Source organism: Scomber scombrus, chromosome 1 (genome assembly GCF_963691925.1).
Source record: "Scomber scombrus chromosome 1, fScoSco1.1, whole genome shotgun sequence".
NCBI classification, from domain to species: Eukaryota; Metazoa; Chordata; class Actinopteri; order Scombriformes; family Scombridae; genus Scomber; species Scomber scombrus.
In genome coordinates, this window is record NC_084970.1 from 23,688,231 (window position 1) to 23,713,297 (window position 25,067).

The window sequence follows — 25,067 nt, forward strand, 5'->3', positions numbered from 1 at the left end:
ATCTGCCAGTATAATTACAAGCAGGAATCTAAAGAATGCTGTGATCTGAACTGAGCCTGACACCATGTATAGAGCCCTATGCAGCTGATTTACCCACTCCCAGAGTGTGTGTGTATGTGTGTGTGTGTGTGTGTGTGTGTGTGTGTGTGTGTGTGTGTGTGTGTGTGTGTGTGTGTGTGTGTGTGTGTGTGTGGGAGGGGAGGTATTTTGACCTTGGTATAAGGGGTGCCATTTCTAATAAATGACACCATCTCCTCAGTTTTCCTGGCATCCTACATGGTACAATACAAACAGCTGATCACAAATAGTTTGCTTGTTATAGGATGATTCTGCAGTAAATGAAGCACTCTAAAGTACTTCACTTTTAAAAAATCACTTATTCACTCACCACAAGCCCATGAGCTCCAGTTTGTGTATGCATGTGTTTCAGAGGTTTTCCATATACAGCCTGGGGTGTGCTGCACTCCTCCATCCAGAACAGAAAGAGGCCATGTCACTTATCTGAGGAATTCACCCTGAACATCTCCTCTTCATAAACACTCCCCTGTGGAGCACATCACTCTCTCAGTCTCTCTTTCTCCCACAAACACACACTGCTTTGGATCTACATGGTGTGCCATCAGTTTGCTTTATGAATTGCAGAAACCAGAACTTATACAAGAGGGCGTAAAACTAAAACAATATCCATCATGTAAATCCTACATAGTCCACAAACGCCACCTGGAACTTCCATAAACCCTCTCACATTGCTGACATAGTTCTCTGTCTTCATGTTTTCAATGTCATGGCTTCACCAAACAGGTGGTCCTCATTATTGCTTGTCTCAAAAAATGGGTTGAGACACAGCGCAACACATGCAAGGGTCTCTCAAGATGTGTTTGTGTGGTTTGTGTTGGTTTGTAGCAACTTTCCGAGTCATGAGAAAGACATCAGATCTGCAAAAATTCCCTACAGACCAGTTAAAACCTCCATCTCCTACCGTGACATATCCTTGCTGGTCTTTGAGTTCATAAGACAGGACAATGATCTCTTGAAGTAAGGAAATTATTTGTCTCTACCTCACCGGGCTAGATGTGTATCTCACAAAAGCAGACAACACAAAGCCATGGCAGCACAGCAAAAAGTTGTGTTTTACTCTACAATGGAATTCCAGCTGCCTGTTTCCGACTGATCTCACGGATGAGGAGAATGCAAGAGTGCGGCGACAGAGATAAGAATGGCACCTGGAGAATGCACTCGAAGGCAGGCTGAAGTAAATTATATGCCAGAAAGGAGCAAAGAATGCCCTCACACACAATACTGTTACGAACATTTCTACACAGACAGCCACAGTTAGAGATTAATAGATTGCAAGATACGAGCATCAGATAAATGTCTGATATGTCAATGTGTGCATTCTTGTTTAACTTGCAGGAAGTTGGAAAGACAAAATAAGAAGAATCAGCAACACATCTTTCTGAAATACTCTGATGAGCACAACCATCTGCTTCAATCGTAGTTTAAAATATTCTGCATATCAAAAGTTATTTGGCTGCCTGCGTGTGTTCATCTCCTTTTGAGAGTGAATAGTGTGTGCACATGTGCCTGATGGTGTATTTTGTGCACACAGTGTGTGTGTGTGTGTGTGTGTGTGTGTGTGTGTGTGTGTGTGTGTGTGTGTGTGTGTGTGTGTGTGTGTGTGTGTGTGTGTGTGTGTGTGAGCGTGTGTGTGTAATGTGACACCCAGGTCTCGCAAGGGGGACCATGTCTCTGACCCCATCTGGAGTCACTGATTTCCAGACTCTCTAAAGGCTCAGCTAATGGAACATGAATCTAGATGAATAGATGGTAGATGTGCAGCTACAGACAATAAGTAAACGTCATTACATATAAAATAGCATGGAAAAAAAGATGACTAATTGACTTGTATGTAAACACTGAAAGGTATTCCTTAATCACTCTAATGTTTAGGGCAACAACAATGTGATTGAGATTTAAGGTAAATAGCCCTTTTTACAGCAGTCTTTTTTTTGCCATAGTCAGAAAAACACAGGTGTTACACATAACATTTATGGTGGCTCTTTGCTATTCAAGTGTCCCAGTAAGCCATGACTGGTCTAACAGTAACTGAAGCAGCTGAAAGCGATTTGGCCACCTTTAATTTTCACCTGAACTTCTACTGTGACAATTAAAAATATCTTCCTTGAAGAATGCCTTACAGTATATCCCACAATGTTTTCAACCTCTGACAATTTAAAATATGTTGACAGGTTGAAACTCTAAACATTGTTTTCTGCTTCTGTCTTGTTCATACTCATTCAGACTACCAGCACAGTCTATCAAGATCCTGCATTCACACCAAACATCACTGTTATCTCACATGGCCTGTATGTCTGATAAGCTGCACATCGAACAAACATACACTCACACACATGTTTTGGTAATTTATGAGATGTTGCTTCAGCTGTCTGTGGTGTTTGTTTTACAGTATTTGTATGTATATAAAAACAAACATATTGTATCTGAATATGCATTTATTAATCATCTTTATTGCATTCAGATGAACACCAAAAAGTATATTCTCTCAGTTCAGTTCCAATGCATCTGGAAAGCATATAACCATTAGGGCCTGGCAGCTGAGACAACTCCACCCTAACAGACTTTGCCTGGATAAAACTGCATTGCTGTTAAGTGTACAGTACACATCACAGATACTACAGACCAGTGATAACATGCTGGAGTTTTCACCATAGTGAAACATATGGTTTTTCAATTGCACATGTACAGTGATTTGGTATTTCTAATGGAAATATAATCCCACAAACTACTAAAATGAACAAAACATCTTTACATACATGTAAACTTTATACTATGTATGGTTGCATAAAGATAATAGTACTTTACATCTTGGTGAGGAGAACAAACTGAAGGTGTTTCCCCTCATTTCTACAAGGGCCTGCATGTATTGTACATATACATTCCTCTGTCACGGCTCCATCTGTTTGTAGGAAGAATGGAGAGGCCCTCAGCAGACCCCTGAGAGGTTTAAAGTATGCCGGCCTCCTGCAGTCTCCCAGCAAACACTGAACGCTCTGCTCTGCTCTGGCAGGCCGGTTTCAATTCAGCCTGGGCCTCACAAGGAGGTGAGGGCTGAACTAGTTGGAACCCAGCCAGGTAAATGGCTCAAACTAGCAGCTATGAGCCATCAGAAGATATCACTCTCAGCCTCCTCATGCCTTTGCATTTAAATAAAAGCCTAACAAACACTCTTACTGCTTCAGTCCTTTCTGTTCATTTGTTTGTAACATACAACCTTCTATTCACCTACAGGGAACGAAAAAGTGAACAGATGATATCTGTCCTTGTGGAGGGTACAACCATCAATCTGCCACCTTTACTGTGCTATTTCCCTAATTTCCTTAAGCTGAGTCATCCAGTCCCCTCCCCCTTTTCTTTCCCTTTATTGCTTTAAGCTTCCAGAGAGAATCATTGCTGGCAGTGTGGCCCTTCAGCAGGCTGTGCCTCTGATTTACTGATTGATTTTAGTATTAGCGACCGGCCCTGGGACACACACTGGGAAGCACACCCACATATTCATTGCCAGGCCCTGCTGTGGCTCTAAGATAAAGCATTTACAAGCTCAGTCTGTAAACTGAAGTCTTGATAATGCATGGATGCAACAGAGGAGGTACAGATACTGTATGTGCAGAGTAGAATGGGAAAGGTCAATTTACATCTTGTTTTTATCAGCTACATTTCACTCCAATTTCATGATGAGACACATTTCTAAGCTAAAGCTTTACAACATATGTTTTATGATGAATGATGATGAATTATCATCTGTTTTAAGGCTAAGTGATTAGATTGATCTGAAGTTAAAAATTACAGAGCAGTGGATAGCTAATAGTCTTTCCTCAAAATAGTCTTTCCTTTCTCTATTTTCTTTTCTTTTTTTTTTTTTTCTTTTTTTTAAATATGCTTGGCTAAATTGTTGACCTGCCCGAGACTACAGATGAAAAACAGCCTGTTGGCTAACTCTGACACATTTACATTGCGGTGTGAACTAAAATGTTGATTGATGTGCACTGTCCCTGTCAAATAAATCTTAAATAAAAAATAAATAAAATAAAGCAACACTTCAGACTGACACTGATAAGTCAGCTGCAGAGACACAAGTTGTCTCTACTTGTGCTTCTGTAACAGCATTTATCATTATGCTAATTTTCACTTGAGGCCACAGACTGCTGTTCAACAAAAGTCACATGGACTCACTTAAGTGCAAAAACGTGTTTGGCCATAAGGTTCTCATTCTCACAATTGATTATTCAGTATTTAAATCTTTAAAATGAAGACTGTCATTCTGAGACTTTGAGACCAGAAGAGTAGCATGTTACTAGCATGTTGTAAAGGTACTGTATCGTAAAGGCCTGCCATGACCAAGTCATTACCCCCAGTCATGCTAAAACCATGAGGCTAGCTAAGCATATATCAAATTGGCCCCATGTTCCATGACAGATCAAGATAAATAAAACATATACGTCAGCACAGCATAAAGTGAATTAGGAAAGAAAAGCCATGATCAAAGGCTACTGAATCAATCAATTTGAAATGAATGAATCAATTCAGCATCACATGATGAAACTGAAAGGGGACTAAAGAAAGATTTTAAAGATGTTTTAAAAAACATGTTCTTTCTTGGAAAACACAACGCCTGCTCTCGGCCATCTTTTCAAGTTCAAAACGTGTGATTAAGCGTTTAATTTCTGAGTATTGGAAGTAAAGATGGCAACCACATGCTAATTAGCCATGAACCCTGCGACTGACTGAAACATTCACAGTATGCACTGTCACCCATTATATGATACAGACTAATAATTGAGGTCTTTCCTTTGCTTTGTCTGTAACAGGCACCAATTTATGCACCACTACTCCACCAAGAGGCATTTATAAAACATAATTTCAATGTTTGTATTTCTTTTAGAAAGCAGGTGAATGAATAACAAAAAGGTTATAGTATTCCTGGTTAGTCTTACTGCAATTAAGATAAGTTTGCTGCAGGTTGCACTGTCAATTCAGATGAACAAAAATATGATTTTACACAAGCATTTTTATTGTCATGTGTTAAGATACTGGAGGATTGATAACTTTTTTCAGACAAGGATTAAGTGTCTTTACTTTTTTTTTGAGAAAATTAAAAGCAAATGATAGGCTTGCTTACATGTAACAATGAGAATAAGATCATTTCAGTTGGTTGAGTGACAGTGAGCCCTATGGGAATACAATTGTTACATGAGAAAAGCAGTCTCCTTAGCCTGTTTGTTTATCTCTGTCAGTGACCACGAGGGGAGGAGTTAGGTTACAGGGAGACCCACAAGCAACTGCCAGGACTCTGATAGCATGAAGCAAATACAACGCAGTAACGGAAGCCATCCTTAAGTCAATATGTTGTTGACTGTGACCTATAACCCATCTGTAAACTGTAGGTCTCATTAGTACCATAGAGGTAGAATTGTATAAAAATGATGTTAACCCTTTACTTCAACACACCAGAAAACAAGTGGCTATATGATAGAAAACTGCTACAGGGTAAGTGACCCCAACACACAATATAAGACCTTGAAAATGAACTCAACAGACGTTTCATATCATGAAGGGATACAATGACGAATAACACACATAGTTCAAATAATGTAAAAGTACTCTGTTTTAAAGGACATCCTACTCCCTAAGTGTTATCTTTATTGAAAACGTAGACACAGATAGCACTGTGAGAAAGAGAAAATCTCTGATGACCTTTTGTAAAGCATTTGCCTGAGCTGCAGACCCCCACCCCCTTATTAGTAGTTGCTGTGGTCCATTTCCAACCTTACAATAAACAGAACTGTCTGGTTTGGCTTAATAAACCTGGCACTGCTACTATGTGATAATCTTATGAGGCAGTGGGTGGATGGATGGACACATGATAATCTTTAAGAGGCAGTGGACAAAATCTTCATTTAGGAAATGGCCAGAGTGCTTCTTGGCAACCTGCTCGATCCTTCTCAGACAGAGGGAGACGGAGGGTGCGAGTGTGTGTGAGAGAAAGCGAGAGATAGCTGAATTTGGGAGAGCTGGAGTCTTATGAGAAGAGTTCTGCTTAGGGCAAAATTTCCATTCTGCCAAAAGTCTGGAAAAAACAACAAGTAAAGAGGAACGTCACCCTGCCCAAATGTTACATCACAATGACCCACATAAATACACGTTGTCTTAACAGGACACTGTGATGTATATTAAATCATAATAAGACTGGTGTTGTCTGTATTTCAAGGCATTTTAGTCAGGGCTACTGAGAAACAACACATTGGTTGATAATTAACACTGCATGTTACTGAGGATTATGTCATTTGCAGCCTGTATCCCATTGGTAAGCATTCAGGAATTGGTCACTGAACAGGTATGTGATGTTGACCCATGATTGGTGTACCAAGGAGGAGTGCCCTCTACTGTTGCATAAAAAACATCAAATTTAACAAAACTCATCTTAAAGGACCAGTGTGTAGGATTTAGTGACATCTTGTGGTGAGGTTGCAGATTGCAAAAAACTGAATACAGGTCACGCCCCTCCACTTTCCTTTTCACGCATGTAGGAGAACCTATGGTGGCTGTGAATCTTGCAGAAAATGAGCGAAGCCGTCTCTAGAGCCAGTGTTTGGTTTGTCCGCTCTAGGCTAGACAGACACATGGTGGTGCAACATGGCAGGCTCTGTGAACGAGGACTCACTCCCTATATAGATATAAAGGGCTCATTTTAAGGTAAAACACAATTCTTATTTTCAGATGATTATACTCTAATTAAAGAATATTTATGAATAATATATTCCATGTCTGCCAAGATCGTTCCACTCGATGCCACTTATAACTACACACTGCACCTTTAACCTGGGTTGCATGAGAAAGCTGCCAGGGGGCAAGTCACATTACATGCTTGTCATCTAATCTTTATTCAGGCTAAATAATTGCTTAATCTTTGTTTCAACTATTGAACAAGTGAACAAATCACTGTTGCTTTACTCAAAGCATTTAACACACTGTATTTGTACAGAGGTCAAACTGTGCAGGCCCAAAGGCTGGTAGATGATGAACTTAAGAGTCCGATCAGTTTCACACATTTCAAAGCATGTGTACTCAAAAAGCCTCAACTTCCTATCTGACAAAAATAAAAAACAAAACAAAGAACAGGTCAAATATTGAATGTTTTATAGTAATGCAGGAGTTAAACACATTTGTTTTTTTAATTTTAAACCAGAAATCTTCCACCTTGTTCTTGACACAATACAATAAGAGACAGTTGCGACTAAAGTATACAAAGTGCTGCTACATTGTAATATATCATCCATAAATGTGGAGTTTCACAGATGACAATACTACATGACAGTTTTAAATTTGCTAGTTTCATTTCCAGCTTTGTTTTATGATGTAATTCTGTGTATGCTCCATGGGTTCTATCTTGATTTCTTCCCCCTTTCAGAATAGTTGACAGAACATTTACTCTAAGAGTCCAGACTTTTGATCTTGTCCATGAGAAACATTTTTAGGTTTAAGTGCACACATTCGGGCAGTAATCCCAATCTTACAATACAAAAAAAAGATATTGTTCTTCTTTCTTCCAAAAGACTGATGTGCCATTTATAGTTTGGAGTGATTAAAGCAAGGTGGCAAATGCCTTATCAATCTTGCTCCGTTTCCTCTGATATTTCTGAAAGTAAATTCAGGATCAGTATTCACAACTGTAGGGTCGCAGAGGTCTGTGACATTGCGTTGTAAATGAAAGTGTTGTTGAAGGGCACAAACTGGTGGCTGATGATCTTGATGGCCTCTTGAGCAGCTGATCCTACACAATCAAATTAACAAAACAAATAAAACAATTTATGATTTATTAGCACAGTAAGCGTCAAATATACTTCAAAAGAGTGCTACTAAAACATTACCTCCCAAAAATGAGGCAACTGTGTGCGGTTCTGCTGCACCATATCGACAGCTGCGGGTAGTAAAAAGAGAAAAACACAATCATTTAAATACGTTGTCTAAAAATGATCACTTATGACAAAAAAAAAAGTCAAATTCATTAAATCCAGCAGTAACCAGGACTTACAACTCGTGGATATAATCGTCTTTGATGTTGACATTGAGGCTGTACTCTTGCAGAAGGCTGTTCACACAGAGCTTCAGTTTGCTGATATCCTCCTCTACCTGGTAGTTATATACTCCTGGTAAGAGAGAAAGATATAGAAATGAGGCAAATTATAGTAGCATCTTTAATAGTATTATAGTATATAGTATCATATTAGTATTTTTGTCTGTGTACTGACACCAAGAGAAATTATTAATATGATAATGTATAGTAAGCCCAGGCTACAGTGAACATGTATATGCACTTCATGGTCTGTAATGTTTCTTGTAATTAAGAACACCACCTGTTTCACAATTATTCCTATTATCAATTATATTCTCAATTAATTAATTAATCACCTTGTCCATAAAATAGTGAATAATGCCTTTTAAAATTGTAGTTTGAAAAATAACTAAAATGATGATTAGATTATCAAAACTGATTAATATTCTGTTGATTGATTAATCAATTAATCGGCTAACCATTGCAGTATTGGTGGTACAGGCCCCAGGTGTAAACTGCTGTCACTATTATTTTCCCACTCTGTGGCACAAGCTGCTGTGGTCTAATGCTGACTGAACACCTCCTCCTTGTGGATACTTGCACTGTGCCAAATGTGAAGGAATGATTGGATGCTACGGTATTGAGAGATTTCAGGTGAAGAGGTGTTTCACATCTTGTGTACTACAAAACGGCATCATGGCATCCATTTAACATAATATTTCGATGGTATTACACATTTGACCATTTATACACTGTAATCTACAGATATAGAGTATATCCTGCCCAACTGTTGAATTCTTTACAGAAAAGTCAGTATAATCCTCGTCCGTACCAGGGTAGCGTGAGTGCTGCTGATAGAAGCGATCGACAGCACGGAGCATGAGGTAGAAGACCATCTCACCATCTGGATTGTCCATACTTGAGGCTGAGGAGACACACCTATGGTTAATATGCTTTACACAGCCAGAAAAATGGTAGTACAGTTAAGCCTGATTTTAGTCAAGAAATGAGTAAACAATACTGGGCAGATTATTCAAAAAGAACATGAATCTCCCACTTACTGATTTCGTCTTTATTTACTGAATCCACACTGTATTCTTCAGCCAGAGACCTGCAGCGCACCACCCTCAGAAACGATGCATTCTTGCCTAAACATCAACACAAATGACACCAGTTAGGACCAAATCTGTTGTTGGTGCAGTAGGAGATAAAGCAGATTATACTGCAATCAAGTAGAATAAACACTTGTATGCTGAGTGTGTTCTTTAAAGTTCAGGAAGTGTGAGTGTGTTATTGAAAAATATGACTGCGTTACATATCTTTACAGTAACCATGCTCAAAGAAATGAGTCATTTTTGATGTCAGAAAAGGCAACAGCACAGCATGATGGCAACACATGACAGACATGGTGCTTTCAAGTGCTGCTCAATTAGTAACACAACTTAACTGATAAATATATGGCATAAGGCAGTCTTGATTCACTAATTATATAAATAAGTGTGTATACTACAGTATGTATGCCCTTTACCACATTATACATTGCCAGTCAAAAGTGAAAATGTTCCCATTCACTGGAATGAGAAAGTGTGTCCAAACTTTTGAATGGTATTGTATAAAAATGGTTCTCAGTGGGTATGTTTACATGCATAATACTCTTCATTACCGTGGCTGATCAGATCATTGCAGTTTAATTAGAGGCTGCATCATTTAAAGGAGTGAAATTTTGAACGATTCTCAGGTATGACATAACAAATGGAAGACAAAATTAAACCACAATTACACATCATAATATAGGATAAATTACTAAAAAAATACTATATGATATGTGCTGTGGTCAAAATATTGTGTAATCAAATGTAGATTACATGTAAATAAACCCACTAAATGTGAGTGATTATCAAAAAAGTAAGATTGTTTTTCAAAGTACAGAAAGCTTACAGAACAGTTTGATGTCCTTTTCAGAGATGCTTTCTGGTGGCTGGTGGAAACAAAGAGGAAAAGTCATTAAGTGCAAATCCAGTTTTAGTCAAAAGAAAACTAATTTTTCATCCATAATGCACATATTATCCTATCATTTAGTGAGATTAGCATTTAATGCTATCGCAATCGCATGTTAAAATTGATCGAAAGACCAAACTGAAGACACAAAGCTGAAATAACAGATAATTTAAAAGTTAATTATGTCCTACGGCTGCGCTCTTTATCTCAATTTTGACTTTTTAAAATCAGATTCAGTTACGTCATTCAGTCACTTCCAGTATTTCACGTGTGGGTGCTTGTATGGAGACTACCACCAAGTTGTAGCATTATGGCGCTTTACCACTACACAGTTCCAGCACGACTCGCCTCGACTGGGCTAGCCTCGCCTCGGTACGGTTTCAGAACAGACCTTTTCCATTTCAAAAAAGTACCTACTCAACGTGGGCGGGGTCGTCATAGCACTGCTCCGCGAAACTGCCGTGACTTCGTTTTATACGCGACACAAAACACATAAACAATGGAGGACATTGAGGCAGTGGTGTACTTGCTGCTGTATGTGGCTTTTTGTCACACACAAACCAAGAAAATTGAGCCGTATGGCTGTAACGCTGCTGTCGGTATTTAAAAATGCCGGGTTTGATTCTTGTGTGGGAAGGCTCATGACTCTTCCAGCGACAACTCTTCTGACCAATCAGTGGCCGGCAGTCTGTTGACGTCACATTTAGTATTGGCTCGGCTCGCTTGGAACCTCACCAGAGCAGGTACTAAAAAAGTACCAGGTACCAGGTACTATCCCTAGTGGAAACGCAAAAAAAAACGAGGCGAGTCGAGCCGAGTCGTGCTGGAACTGTGTAGTGGAAAAGCGCCATTAGTGGGTAATTAATATCACCTTGTTGCCTGTTGTCAGATTTTATGGAGGATAATGGGTCATTTTCTTAGTTTTTGATAGGTGTGACAGGAGAAAATACTATATGTCAATATGAACCTGCTGTGATACAATCAGAATTTATTGCCGTCCAGCACGACTGTAACAGCACAATTGAGAGACCTATCAAACACATTTGTTTTAAGCACTCTTGACATTCAGTAGCACACCGTTAGATCACTTACTTTTCCAACAGACTGCAACAGGCATTCTGTATGCTTACAAACAGCTGTTGCATCCTGCATGGCCTTTTCCCTGTAGCTGGGATAAAAAAAATAAAGATGAATGCCAACATGCTCACAAACGTTATTACATAATTTATCAGCAAGATGATGACATAGGACCAGATCTACTGTGGGATGATAGTATTGCTGTCTACTGTATTTAGCCATATATATTAACTCAATTATATTATTAACCCAGGTGCTGGTGGCAAATACTACATATATGAAATAAATTGTCTGGATTTAAATGTTAGCAGGATATTTGAAATGATTGGTAAGGACAAGACTGCGATGGGATAGTAAGAAATATACACAGGAAATCAGCACTTTGTTTGAGAACTAAGATATCCCAAAATTGGTTGCCAAAAGTAAGTTCTTAACTGCTGCTCTTGTGCCCTCTACAAATATCTCCATATATCTGTCACCCATATATTCCACACTTACACATTTTGAAGGTTGATAAACTTCTGAGAGTCAGCAATCATGTCTGGTATGGTTCCCCGCACAGGTAGGCTGCCGTTGCCTTCATTATGAACAAAGTCCTTGACAGCTCGTAGCATCACCCAGAAAGATGTGGTCTGGTACGCACACACACACAATACATTTCAATATATTTCACATTACAAAAGAGCAAGAATCTCATCTACTAAACTATGATGAAACTAGTTTTTCATTGAAAAGTCTTTTGGAAGAAAAAAAAGGGCCAAAACCTGTGACGAGATGTTGCTACACTGCTCACTATTGAAGAGGTCTTCAACAGCACTAGGAACCTGTAGAAACAAACGGCGTTACAAGAGGAGACTCAATAAACATATTAAACAACAGTGAGACTATGAAGGGTGAGATTTGTTGTATGGGAGTATATCTGGCACCTTGGTTGGATTTAAAGCAGTATTGACATTCTTAATAGCTTCCTCAAAGTTTTCTTCATCCTCGGGGACACCATTCTCATTCTTCAGGATTCCTGGAGGAAAATTTATCAAATATATGTTTGATTTACACAGCCAGGTGATTGAATTTAGGAAAATATAATCTCAAAATCTGCAGATACCTTCACGAATAAACTGTCTGAAGGCTTCCTTCTCCTTGTAATTTTTTGGTGGTTGACCGTTGTGCTACAAAGACAAAAGAAGAATGACATTTTTTAAAGATTTATTTTGGGGCATTTCGTGCTTTTATTTGTAAGTACAGTAGTGACATAGAGGGCGAAAGGAAACAGGGAGAGAAAGAGAGGAATGACATGCAGCAAAGTCCTTTGCCAGATTCGAACCAGGGATGCTGCGATCACGTGGTACACGCTTTCACCACTCGACTACCCGAGCACTCCGAAAGAAGAATGACATTTAATTACACAACAACACTACCAAACTCACTGAAATGTCAATGTAAGCAATGCAGTAACTATTAAACATCTTGGCACTGGGGAGCCCTAAGAAGATTTACTGTACCTCACTGAGCCACTTCTCCAGGTATTTAGCAACAATGATTATCCATGGCGTGTGACTGTGATCCTACAGAGGAAACAAACAGTAGAGAGGAACACTATCAGTTAGGAAAAGTATACATGAGTGAGACATACCCAGAATAGATACACAAATGTGCTGACCCCAAAATATGCACCTTCTTGTCCATGCTGTCAAGGTCGTAGGACTGAATATGGTTCTTAAATTCAGCAAAGGGCTGGTCTAACCTCAGGTCCTCCAGGGCGTTGTCTGGGTGAGATTCAATCACTGATGAAATTGGATATAAAGAAAAAAAAAAAATTTGAAATTTGACTTATACATAAAAACATGGAGACAATGAAATGAGCAGGTACCAAAAAGTGTGTATACAGGAAGATAATGTCATTAATATAAATAAAACATATTCCATCCAAAGTGATAATGTGTCATAACCAGAAATAATGTGGAATCAAAGATGAATCTTACTAACCTGTGTGCTCTTGCACCAAAAGTCGCATGTAGCCGATGAGGCCGTACGTTTTACAAACTAGGAAAGGTACTGAGGCACTCCACAGAGATGAGCCTAGTCTCAAACATGTGCTGTTGAATTTCAAAGAAAATCTCTGTTATTTTGACAGAAAATACAAAAATAACAAATCAAGCCAATAAAATAGATCTGCAGAAGATTTAAGAAAATATATAAAATCAAAAAGGTGTAAAAAGGACTAAAAATATACTATACTTCTAATACTTCTGAGGTCAGAGGACTATGAAGAATTATGTGAATCTCTATATTAACCAATTATAATAACTGACCTGTAATAAATCATTATTGGCTCTATCAGAGATGTCCTTTCAAACATTTGTAGCCATAGTGAACTGGTAGGACAATGTTACTTAAATATCACAAAATATTTTTTCTTTCTGTAAAATATATTCTAGTTCAGCATTATATGGTAATATAATTTCTTTTTACAATAAATTGTGTGAGTAAAGATAAATATATCTCATACCTTTCTGGCAACTGGACACCAATGACTATGGTAAACCTGTGGAAAAACTCTGGATCGTTGTCCATGAGCTTGTCCGGACTCTGCAGATGTAACAGAAAAGATCTTTGTCACTACCAGAATGATGATACAGATCGAAACACATACACATTTACACAGGAATTCTGGTTTCATAAACCTACTGCAATGTTATGAAAAAATGTTTGGCCTCACTTTTACCTCAATACCATGCCCATGTATGAATCTATATATCTGTATTTAGTAGTCTGTATGTCATTATAAGCTTCCAGCTTTAATGTGTTTTACTGTGATGATAATATAACAGATTTGTGTTTACAGTTCCTATTGAATATTGTCCTTGAGAAAACCTGAGTAGCACCTTGTTGATATAAACAATACCAACCTCCTCGACAAAGTTTCCAGACACGTCGCTGTTAAGTTCTTGTAGCAGCTCAGTGGCAGCCTGTGCTCTGTTCTGCAACATAAATAAGGTCAGAGCTCATACAAACATGCCAAAACATTGTCCCCCTCTCCCTTTCTTTAAAAAAAAAAGTTTTCATATATGCATGTACCATATATTTATTTGTTGAGGCAAAACATACCTTTCCAATGCTGTTGTTGCTTAGGAAAAAGCTGCAAGACAAGATCAAGAGGTCAAAAATAAACAGACAAGTAAAACTAACAAATATCAATAAAAGACAGGTTCACAATTGTTCAAGTCTCTCTTAAAACAGCAGTCAGTTGGTCAAATGCACACTAAAAGAGGTTTTCCTTGCTGTAGTCATTCTTCATGTTCATATTGGCCATTAAAAAATCTCCTTCAAATATGCTTTCAATGTAAGTGATGGAGGCCAAATCCACAGTGTGTCTAGGCAGTCATTTTGTGCAAAAAAAATGCATTTAAAGATAATCTGAATCTGATAATCAATAACAATGAAAGTGCATTGTGAAGGGATTCTGATGGTCAGTATGAAAAAGAGGAATGATTATAGCAATAAAAAACTTTTTCAATGTTCATTTGGGTACCTGACTGTTGTTTTAACACAAACTTGAAAAACTGCGAACCAATCCTTTAAGTTATACGTTTTGATCAACAAAAACAGCTGTCTTACTTGTTTCCTACATCTTCCCCAGAAACTGTATGTCCATCGACTATGGTGAAAGCTCCAATACCTGACACAGAGATCAATTCATTCAATCACAAATACAATCAGCACCTGCAGGGTTATCATCTTTTGACTAGGTCTCCCTCGTGAAAGAGACAATGTATCTCGGGAGATTTCCCGGTGAAAAAAACAAAAACAACACAACAACACAGAGTGACATCAGTTTACCTGGAAGTACGAGGTTCTTCATTATCTCTGTCCCAGTTGCTGTGGCGTTGATGAGACAAACATGTGCATTCTCCAGGGTTTCTTGGCCATGGTCACCCCATAGTCTGAAGACACACATCATAACATGGACATATGTTGCCATCTAGTGATATGTTACATCCTTAACCACTGTAAAAGCAGTGAGCTTCTCTGCTAGTGGTATGACAGCTGCATTAGCCATCGACTGTCTAGTGCTATTACAAAATCTGAATCATCATTATAATTGTAACTAACCTGCATAATGATAAAAAAGAGTGTGTTAAAAAAAGTAGAATATAAATAGAAGTATGAACACCAATGTAGATATACATATACATTTGATTGTGAATAAACTAGGTGTGTGTGTTAACAGGATATACATGTATATACAGTTAAGAAAAAAATAATAAAGTCTATATACATCTATACACAGCGCAGGGCAGACAAAGACACAGTATAATGTTGTATTAAATGAATATGAATGAGGAGGTGAGTCAGGGATGTCCTCAAACAACCTGGCAAGTTTGACAGGCAAGCCACCACCAAACAGAAAGACACATAACCTCATACCATCACTGTTTTATAGCTATAATGTGTTTGCTCGCCGGTGATGTTTGAATGATATAATTACAGCGCATAGAGCGACACAGCTAATGCTAGCACGCTATCGTTAGCTCTGCTGTCTTTTAAGCATTTGTGCTGTGAGGTCCCAGAAAGAAATGCAAACAGCACATAGCTAAAGACATCTATATATATAAATATATATATAAAATATCCTTAGTGATATCTACGACACAGCTTATTTAAAAGGTACCTGAGCTGTCGGTCGTATTTCTGCTCTTTGGAGGCTTTGGTGGCTGCCATGGTACCTCTCTACTGAGTGACGTCTGCACCTTCACTTACAGAACGCCAGATTCGACACGAAACACCCGCGCGTTGATTCATACCCGCACTTTCGTAACAAATTCTCATCTTGCTGATTTAAAACGAAATTATGTCACAAGGTACACACATTTTGTGTGAGTGACATGTGATTTTCCTCATTTTGCACCAAATATAAAAAGTGCCAGCATTTACTCACATGTATATAATATCAGGAACTTCTGCATATTGCACATTTATATATTGCAGATTTATTTACACAGAGATTGTTTATATAGTATTTTATTTTATCTTATGTTCTATTTGATCACTTTCACCCTTACGCCGCTACTTTTTTCCACTATAGCCTACTGCTTGTGTCAATTTGAATTTCTCCCAAGGGGGATCAATAAACATCTTATCTTATCTCTTATCTTATCTTTTGCATGGGTATAGAAATACTGTCACCATGTCCATGAGCATCATAGGCTGGCTCATGCTGAAGTCTTCAGCCAATAAGTCAAAGGCAGTATAACATTTAACCTGCATATGTCAATGTCTGTGGAATAAACAACAAAAACAAACAAACAAACAAAAAAATAAAAAAATCCGACTAATTAAATATTTAGACAGCAAAAAGTGAAATGAAATAAAAGAAATGAAGTCTAATAATAGCCAGAGTAAAATCAGATTAAGCATAAGGTTACATTTAATAATTATTAAGCTTATATTAAGCTTATATTAAGCTTATCAGGCTTATAATGCCAAAAAGGACCGTGCGTGATGCATTTACATCAGACAAAATTAAAACCTCTCATGAAAACGAAACAGGTGGGATGCGTGTGCACGTGTGTGCGCGCCTGCGGGTGAGTGAGCTCGAGAATGTGTGTGTGTGTGTGTGTGTGTGGGCGTGAGGAGGCGTGTCAAGATAAGGATAATTGCCCTTCCCCTTCAGCCCCTACATAAACTTCATCAATAGCTGCACCGGCTGATGACCGTGTCCGTCCTCCGCGTGCGCACCGGAGTGCGGGAGCCTCAACGCAGACAGTTTGGTGGGACTTAGAAACAAACGCAGGGACAATGACAGGGAATCACTGGGGATATGGAAAAGAGGACGGTAAGATCTTACATCACGCATCCCAGCTCCAGGCAAACTGCTTTCCCACTCAATTAACCCAGTGTGTTATCATAGACTGTGAAGGGCCGTGTTATTTTGTTTTGTCGAGACATTACGCGATGTGTCCAGAGGAGCAACGTAGATGTGACTGTTAATGCGAGATTAGCCCCATGCTTAGAGGGATGACTGCTGTCACCTTAAATGGACTTTCCAGTGGATTTTTCCTGCGCTCTTCAGTGTTATATTGAAGAAAACAAATACTGTATAGTCCGGTGTTTAGTTAAAATTTAGATTGAAGAACATATCATGCATTTATCTTATTTATAAGATTCTTTGGGATTTGAATTTGTGCTCTGAGAAACAGCTGTGTTTACAGTAGTTGTTAATTAAATTAGCATATGCTGAGTTAAAGCTAAATCAGTATTCTATGCCTAAGTAGGTGACCCAGTGAAACGATTTTTCTGCTATTTAAGCTACATTTGCACTTCACAAGTGAAAGCTGACAGCAGCAGTGTGTGTATTATGAACACTTACATCCTAAATCATAGTTATGATTGTTTGTTGTCTTTTTATATGATTAGGTCCATCTATATGGCACAAAAACTTCCCAGTTGCAGAGGGGGACCGGCAGTCTCCTATTGACATCGTCCCTCAACAGGCTTCACGTGACCCCAACCTGGATCCGATTGTCCTCAACTATGATCAGTGTACATCAGTGAATATCACCAACAATGGACACTCTGTTGTGGTGGACTTTGATGACTCTGATGACCGTTCAGGTAAGAAGAAGACAGTCTTGATTTTTATTTACTTAAAACATCAGCTTTTAAAATCACACTGTGTCAGTTTGTTGCACAATTGACACTTAGTTGTGGTGAAACTTAACTAGAGAGTAAAGTCTTGGCATGGACTATGTGCATTTATATGATACGACCTCTATGACAGTATTAAAAGATTATTGAGCGCCTTGCGAAACAGTAATTGACAGAGGTCACAGTCCAGGGATAATCCTAGTGCCAATGTCTTCTGTCAGCAGTATACAGTGGAGATATGTGCTGAAGGTTTACTTTATTTGAAAATATGCTTCAAAGGTGGGATTACCATGATTTTTAGAAAGTGCAAACCATGCGCATAAATGACCATAATCAAAGGCTGCAAATAAAACCCTGATTATGCCAGAGGAAAGTGCAGCCGGCAGTTAACTGTATGAGTATCCGTCTGCTGGACAAGAGATATAATAACCAGAGGTGATCTCAATGGTTATTATGACCCTATTTGCTTTTATCACTGGGTGGAAACATCTTAACATCTTAACCACCCTATCATTACCATGAATGATAAGCTCAGAAATGTGGGGCTGTTTGGCTAAGACAGTTTCCACAGAGTAAAAAAGTAGCTATCACTGAAAATAATTGATGGAAGAGGAGACCTGTAGGAAGACAAATGAACTTCCTCAGCATTTCTCATCAATAGTGTGAGCAAGGTGCGCAAATTGCTTAAACCTCCTGTTGTCAGTTTGTCACATGCGGCTGGTTTACACATGTGTGAATGCATGCTGCTGCTGCTGCTGATAGATAGATGCACACAATTCAAGAAATTCAAACTGATAAGCATATATCAGATCTGGCTTTGAATGTCAGATTACAAGCAAGAAAGGTGTTAAAGCAAGTTATAATTGTAACTAATTAGAACAATGCTTCAAGCTGTCCCTAATGTTAGCATTACTGTACCAAGGCCAGGATTTACAGCATCATTATTATTTTTATTATTATTATTGTTATTTTTGATGATGGTAAATAAATACTGTGAAATATCTAAATAAATAACATATCTATAACTACACATTTTTGTAGATGACAGGTTTTCTTTTCCCCTGGCTGTCTCCATTTTAAGAAGTGTTTTGCTGCTTTCATTTCTCTTCATTTTCATTTCAACTTGACCTGGACTGGTGTGGCCTGTTTGTCAAGAGGATGTCAGCAGCATCACAATGAATAACGATCACATTAAGTGGTCCATAGGCCACAGGCTCAGAAAACAGTCTGCACTGTCCTGACAATGGGCTTGTCATTATAACAGGCACAGTTAAATGACATGAAAGAGCTATTAATTCTATTTATTGATGGCCCTATTATCCAGTGGACCTGAATAGGAGATTAAATTAAACTAAAAGTAGCTATATTTGGCATAGGATTGACTATTTGTGTCTGTACCTGAAGCATGTGCCAGAGAATGCTAATGATAGATCTGTTGAAGGTGAAGCAGGCTGTGTCTGCTTGTGCTCATGTCTCAGCATTGAGTGAGAAATGAAATAAAGTCTGCAGGGTGTTAGCAGTTTGACTCATTCTGTGCAGTGTGTGTGTGTGTGTGTGTCCTGCAGTGGTAGGAAGCGCACACACACAGGATGCTCTGTGCAGCACGCTACTGGAAACGCCCACACAGGGTAAGAATGGAGATGTGTGTCAGTGTGTGTGGATGCTGAGCCTTTTTAAAATTTTATTTCATTTTTTGAACTGCTCCTCTCATCTTCTACAGTGATCCAGGGAGGCCCTCTTGACAATCCCTATAGATTGAAACAGTTTCACTTCCACTGGGGTGGAAAGGGCTGCCGTGGTTCTGAGCACACTGTTGAGGGGTACAGCTATGCATCTGAGGTCAGTGTTTGGGGTCTTAATATTATAATGAGTCAATACCAATACATACAGAATTACAGAATAACCATTTTGTGTCTGAAAGTATTTGGTAACGTCTAATTGTTTAAGGTGTTACGTCACGTCTCAATCTAAAATAATAAATGTCCAAAACGTAATCATACGTTTCTATAGGTAATTATAGCATAACTGCTTTGTCATTTCAATCCTAGCATTCATTATATGTCTGCTAACACAATGTAGATATACTTATTTGGAAAATATTTGCACAATTGTCCACACAGGTGTAGAATGCATGGCTTGAGTTAATTTACCTAAATATAAAAGCCTGTATTTATTCCCATTAAGTTCCTTTCTGTCTTTCTTCTTGTTTACCCCCTCTAGCTTCATTTAGTACACTGGAATGCTGTCAAGTATAAATCATTTGGGGAGGCGGCAGCAGCTCCTGATGGCCTTGCTGTCCTCGGCATCTTTTTAGAAGTAAGATGTTGCTCTTAAGTACTATCACATTTTCTATCCCTATTCCTCCTTTCTCTTCCATTTAGTATTAGTGTAACAGTACAACAGTTGTTTGTCAGTCTGCATTAAGTCATGGCAGCTTGACATGAAGCAAATCAGAACAGTGTTATATTTTATTTATATATATATATATATATATATGTATATTTAAAAAAACAATCTTTCTGTTTCGTAAGATAGGTGACGACCACAGATGGCTCCACATGATAACAGATGCTCTGTACATGGTGAAGTTTAAGGTGAGTCCTACAGTATGATTTTTATGTGCAGCATTTATATTTTTTTTCTTGTCCTTGTTTTACTTGCTCTTGTACTTGTTTTACTTGTTCTCAGCCACATTGCACTTTTTTATACATATGTATGTATGTATGTATGTGTATATATAAGTGGTTGTCTTTTTGTTTCTATTACAGGGCAGTGTCACAGATTTCAAAGGTTTCAACCCAAAGTGCCTCCTACCCAGTAGCCTCCACTACTGGACCTACCCTGGATCGCTGACCACGCCCCCCCTCCATGAGAGCGTCATCTGGATCGTCCTGAAAGACCCAATCACAGTGTCTGAAAAACAAGTAAGTGTAAAAATAATCCTGATTTCCAGGATACTATTGAAAATATAGTGTCTTGTCTGTCTAGTGCTGTATATTTACAGTATGTGAGACAGTAATATACACCACGAAAACCCTTTTAATGTTAGATATAGATATTATTTTATTCCAGGTCATGTGTCACACCCAATAACCCCAATCCAGCTATTTTAGCTGTAGGCCAGGCCTGGGCTTCCCCTTCTGGCATCTAGATTTCCCCTGACTCTAACTAGAGGATCTGCCAGCACTTCTTAAAAAGAGACAATTTACAAAAGATAGGCAATAAAAATTCATAATGGTTACATTATTCTCAATTAATAACTCATGAACCTGCAAGAGGATTTTTAGAAAAACTGGAATATGATTTTTTTGATTATTACTAAGGCTGGGTATTGTTTAAAAAATGATGATACCAGTACCAATCCAAGTACCCTTGAAGTGATACCTATACCAATTGAGTACTTCATTTGATACCCATCATGTGAATAGAAGCGTTAAATTGCATAAAATGCCACCACAGACAGGTTGCAGCTGCTGTGGCATTGGGCCAATCACATATCGCATTAAATCAAAGAACACTTGGGTTGATTGGCTGTAAGCAAATCCATACAAACATTCATATTTTCTAGCTCTGGGTACAAAAAGGATCCATTGCAGGTATTGTTTGATGGGGCACATTCATTTCGACAACTTGGTATCGATTTATTGGTATATTAGGTATTGGTAGGTATTGAGTACCGATACCCAGCCCTAATCTTTACTGATTGCTTGAACATATTACATAAACTCACTGGTCTGCACTGTTATTTTTTTTCTCATTCCCAGTGTTTTCTTAGGAGTGTCTTTTCTTAAAATGTACATGTTTTTGCAATTGACTGAAATTGCTTATTTTGACAGAACTGACACAATTGCACAAAATTATATTATAGCCCATGTAATTCTGTGGAGTTAATGATGCAGTTAATCAGTCACTTGAGAAATCAATGTTTCCTGGCCTGCATAACATAGGACTACACTCCACTGTGGGTCCAAGGAACCACTGCATCGTATTGTCAAACCAAAGTTCAGCTGGATCTACATCCCAAGTCTTAGGAGTGGTGGGGTTGGCGTTTGCCGACTGTCAGACTTTGCAGAATGTCGGAGAAATATAATGTTTGGCCAGTGTGTAATGCTATATTTAGAGGCCAAAACAAGGGCCAGCATCATTCATGCAGTGTTTTAGGGTTGACTTGTTTTTATCCACCCCTCTTAGTACTGAATTTAATCAGAAAGTTGAGGTCTGATAACCCCAGGTTTCTGACAAGTTAAGCTGACTAACTGGTATGACTGCTGCACATGCCTTCCAGCTCCCCCTGTGAGCTGGCCCTGTGGCGACTTCTGCCAGCCTCTGGATTACACTCTCTCACTTTGTTGATCTTTTCTAGTCTACTTACCCATTTTTAACTCCAAGAGGAGTAGTGGGGAGTTTTAAGGATGGCTGCACCTTGGATATAGTCCTGAACATTCTGTCTGTAAACCCATAGCTGGGGGTGGGATGTAAGCTAGGCCCCACAACCTATCACTCCAGGCCTCAAGCCTTTGATCCCTCCCAGCTGATTATCTTGATGAATGGATGACTGGATGGGTACAGGGCTTTAATTGAGAAATGATTGTATGGAAACCCAGCAGGGGAAAGCCGTTGTATAACAGGCATAGGCACAGGCATTATTTTGTTTTTCATTTCCTGCACTAACGATAGACATAGAGCTAAAGGGAAATGCTAAACAGAGGGTGGGTCATTTTTTAGCCTGGAGGTGACTTGATTTAAAATGAAAATCTGGTAATCTATATCTTTCTTGTTTTCAACAAATGTAATGGAAAAACACCCGAAAATGAACAATACATTGATTATATTGACTGCATCTAAAGCCTGATATAGCAATTTTTTTCTGTAAGCTATCTAAGAGACCTACATTGTCATCCAAAAATGATTGAATTCACATGAGCCACAAGAATATGGGCACTGTAGTTTATTCTTAGTCCATCCCACCTGCACCATCCTGCTGTCATGTTGACTAGCGCATCAAATCTGCAGCTGAAAAGTCCCCAACAAGTGTACTATTTACTCCTGTTTGAGTGAAGTTTGCTAAGAACTAAATGTATTGAGAGGTGGACTGATGCAATGTTGGTTTTGGTATTTTAATTGGATTTGATAACACAGAAGACGGAATATCACTAGCCTTATCCATTAATGGGTTTATGGTGTCTAATTTGAAGCAAAGGTCATGCATACAATGACTCATCTCCTTTAAAACCTTTCAGTTTCTTTGCAAGGATATAACAAATAATGTACTCTGTGCCTCTCTCCCAATGCAGCTGGGCAAGTTCAGACTGCTTCTGTTCAATGGAGAGGAAGAGGACCAGAGGACGCGCATGGAAAACAACTTCAGGCCTCCTCAGCCCCTGAAAGGCAGGAAAGTGCGTTCCTCCAATTAATGCCACCTCAAAGGATCTGATGTCATAGATAACAAAAGCTCTTTTACACAACAGAATGAATACATAAATATGAGTGTACTTTTACCTCATTGTAGCTTGTCCTGGGGATTTCTAATTCTTTACTGTACAGAAGGAAAAAGTTCAAAAAGTAATTCTCATCACTGCCAGAACATTAAGATGAATGTTTCCCTCCACTAGTCCGACAGTGGGAGGAATGATTTAAGGAAAAATAAAAGGGATGTTGCAAAGTAATAGTAGAATACTAACACTTGTACTGTTTATTAGGTGATATCATCATATTATTATACGCTTTATGAAGATTCAAAGGTTGGATTTGTAGTTATTTAAGGAAAACAAGTGTTGAGACAAAAAAGGTGCTACTGTAAAACACGCAGCAAGGTCTTGTAAGATCTTATCTTTTTCTCCTCTGCTGCTCTTGAGTTAAATATCTAACTGGTTAGACATACAGAGTGGTCTGTTGCTGTTTGCAGACTGTTACCACACCACCCTGTCGTCTGCAGATCCGAGGCCTCGGCCTTTACTGATCCTGATTGATCCTCAGCTGATCCAGCCTTTTGCTGGTGGTTATCCTGTCCTTGTAGCCACAGATCTCTTCCAGCCCAACAATCCAAACTAGAGGTGGGATTGGATTAGTGCTGCGTTTATCTAAAGTGCTCTGTTAGGCCATGCCAGATAGCATGAAAGTCTTAGGTCCTTTACAGCTCAAGAGACTGAGATGTTTGTCCCCAGCAGGGTGGTTATTATTTTTAGCATGTTTGCTGGATTTGACCAAAACCTGTGTTTACAACCATTTCTCACTTGGGGTTTATCAAACTCTAGCAGCTCAAATAAAACCCAATAAATTAAAATTTCAAACAAACTATGAATCTTTGTTTTTCCAATCTTCATTATGAAATTAAACTACACCTGGACCTGAAGTGTCCCCTTTCCTGCTCCAATGTCTCTACTATGCAGAAAGGTTTCAGAGGTGCTGCACACACCTCTGCAGCAGAAAAACAAATGCACAATCCAGCATGTAATGCTTGACTGACACCCTGGTTTCTCCCACTTGGTGAGTTATGGCAGCTTTGTGTAATGCTGGTCCTTATTTAGATGGACTTGGATTTTGCTAATACTGACCTATGGCAGGGATAAACATATTTTGTGGCCATACAACAAAGCACACATGAAGAATCACACCTCACTTATGATTGTTTATGCCATTGCTGTGAAAGGACATTAAAAATGTAATTTATGAATGGTTTGAATATTTTTGTAATGCATTCAAAATCTTGACATGTTTGCTGAATGAAATAAAATTGAAATGCAGCTTGTTTTCTTTTTTTCTTACCAGCTTTGTAATAAGAAACTTTTTCTGCAGGGAAAGTGGACATTTACATGAAATATAGTATGCAATTTGTTTTTCCTAAGGCACTATTCTCTGTCACTGAAGTTGCAAGATTAACTTTGTACCTTTGTATCTACATTATGTTGAGGGATGTATCTTTCAAGCAAAGGTAATTAGTAGCTAAGCCTTAGCCCGAGGGTGTGTGGTAGAATAGTAGAAGAACAAAAGAAGGAACATTGACCAGAATCACAGTCAATTATTTACCAATGGTGTTCATTGAATGACTTTATTTGGCCCTTAAGTTCACCTGGGGCCTGTACTATGAAGCAAGTTGCAGGTTTTCCTATCCAACTACGTACAAGCGTGTTCATGTGAAAGACTTCTAGATTTCTAAATATTAAAATTCAGCTTAAAATACATGTAGGAAGAGCTTAACTACACAGTATTTTTT

At 38.6% G+C, this 25,067-nt stretch overlaps 2 protein-coding genes across 2 annotated transcripts; one reads left to right on the forward strand and one right to left on the reverse strand.

Annotated features, from left to right (window-relative positions):
* Nucleotides 1-7,206: 7,206 nt before the first annotated feature.
* On the reverse strand, nucleotides 7,207-15,944 carry nae1 (nedd8 activating enzyme E1 subunit 1). Its single transcript, XM_062415855.1, has 20 exons — nucleotides 15,879-15,944; nucleotides 15,047-15,150; nucleotides 14,825-14,885; nucleotides 14,315-14,345; nucleotides 14,116-14,187; nucleotides 13,716-13,795; nucleotides 13,193-13,302; nucleotides 12,881-12,990; nucleotides 12,709-12,771; nucleotides 12,312-12,375; nucleotides 12,133-12,224; nucleotides 11,971-12,030; nucleotides 11,705-11,838; nucleotides 11,222-11,297; nucleotides 10,070-10,109; nucleotides 9,193-9,279; nucleotides 8,964-9,056; nucleotides 8,111-8,225; nucleotides 7,947-7,996; nucleotides 7,207-7,849 (listed from the first exon to the last, which is right to left on the reverse strand). The coding sequence occupies exons 1-20, from the start codon at nucleotides 15,926-15,928 to the stop codon at nucleotides 7,740-7,742; spliced, it is 1,602 nt and encodes a 533-aa protein (XP_062271839.1). The 5' UTR covers nucleotides 15,929-15,944; the 3' UTR covers nucleotides 7,207-7,739.
* A 1,061-nt stretch (nucleotides 15,945-17,005) lies between these two features.
* On the forward strand, nucleotides 17,006-23,268 carry ca7 (carbonic anhydrase VII). Its single transcript, XM_062415870.1, has 7 exons — nucleotides 17,006-17,042; nucleotides 17,624-17,821; nucleotides 19,575-19,693; nucleotides 20,075-20,170; nucleotides 20,386-20,448; nucleotides 20,623-20,778; nucleotides 23,149-23,268. Exons 1-7 carry the CDS (start codon nucleotides 17,006-17,008, stop codon nucleotides 23,266-23,268), a joined length of 789 nt encoding a protein of 262 aa, XP_062271854.1.
* Nucleotides 23,269-25,067: the final 1,799 nt, after the last annotated feature.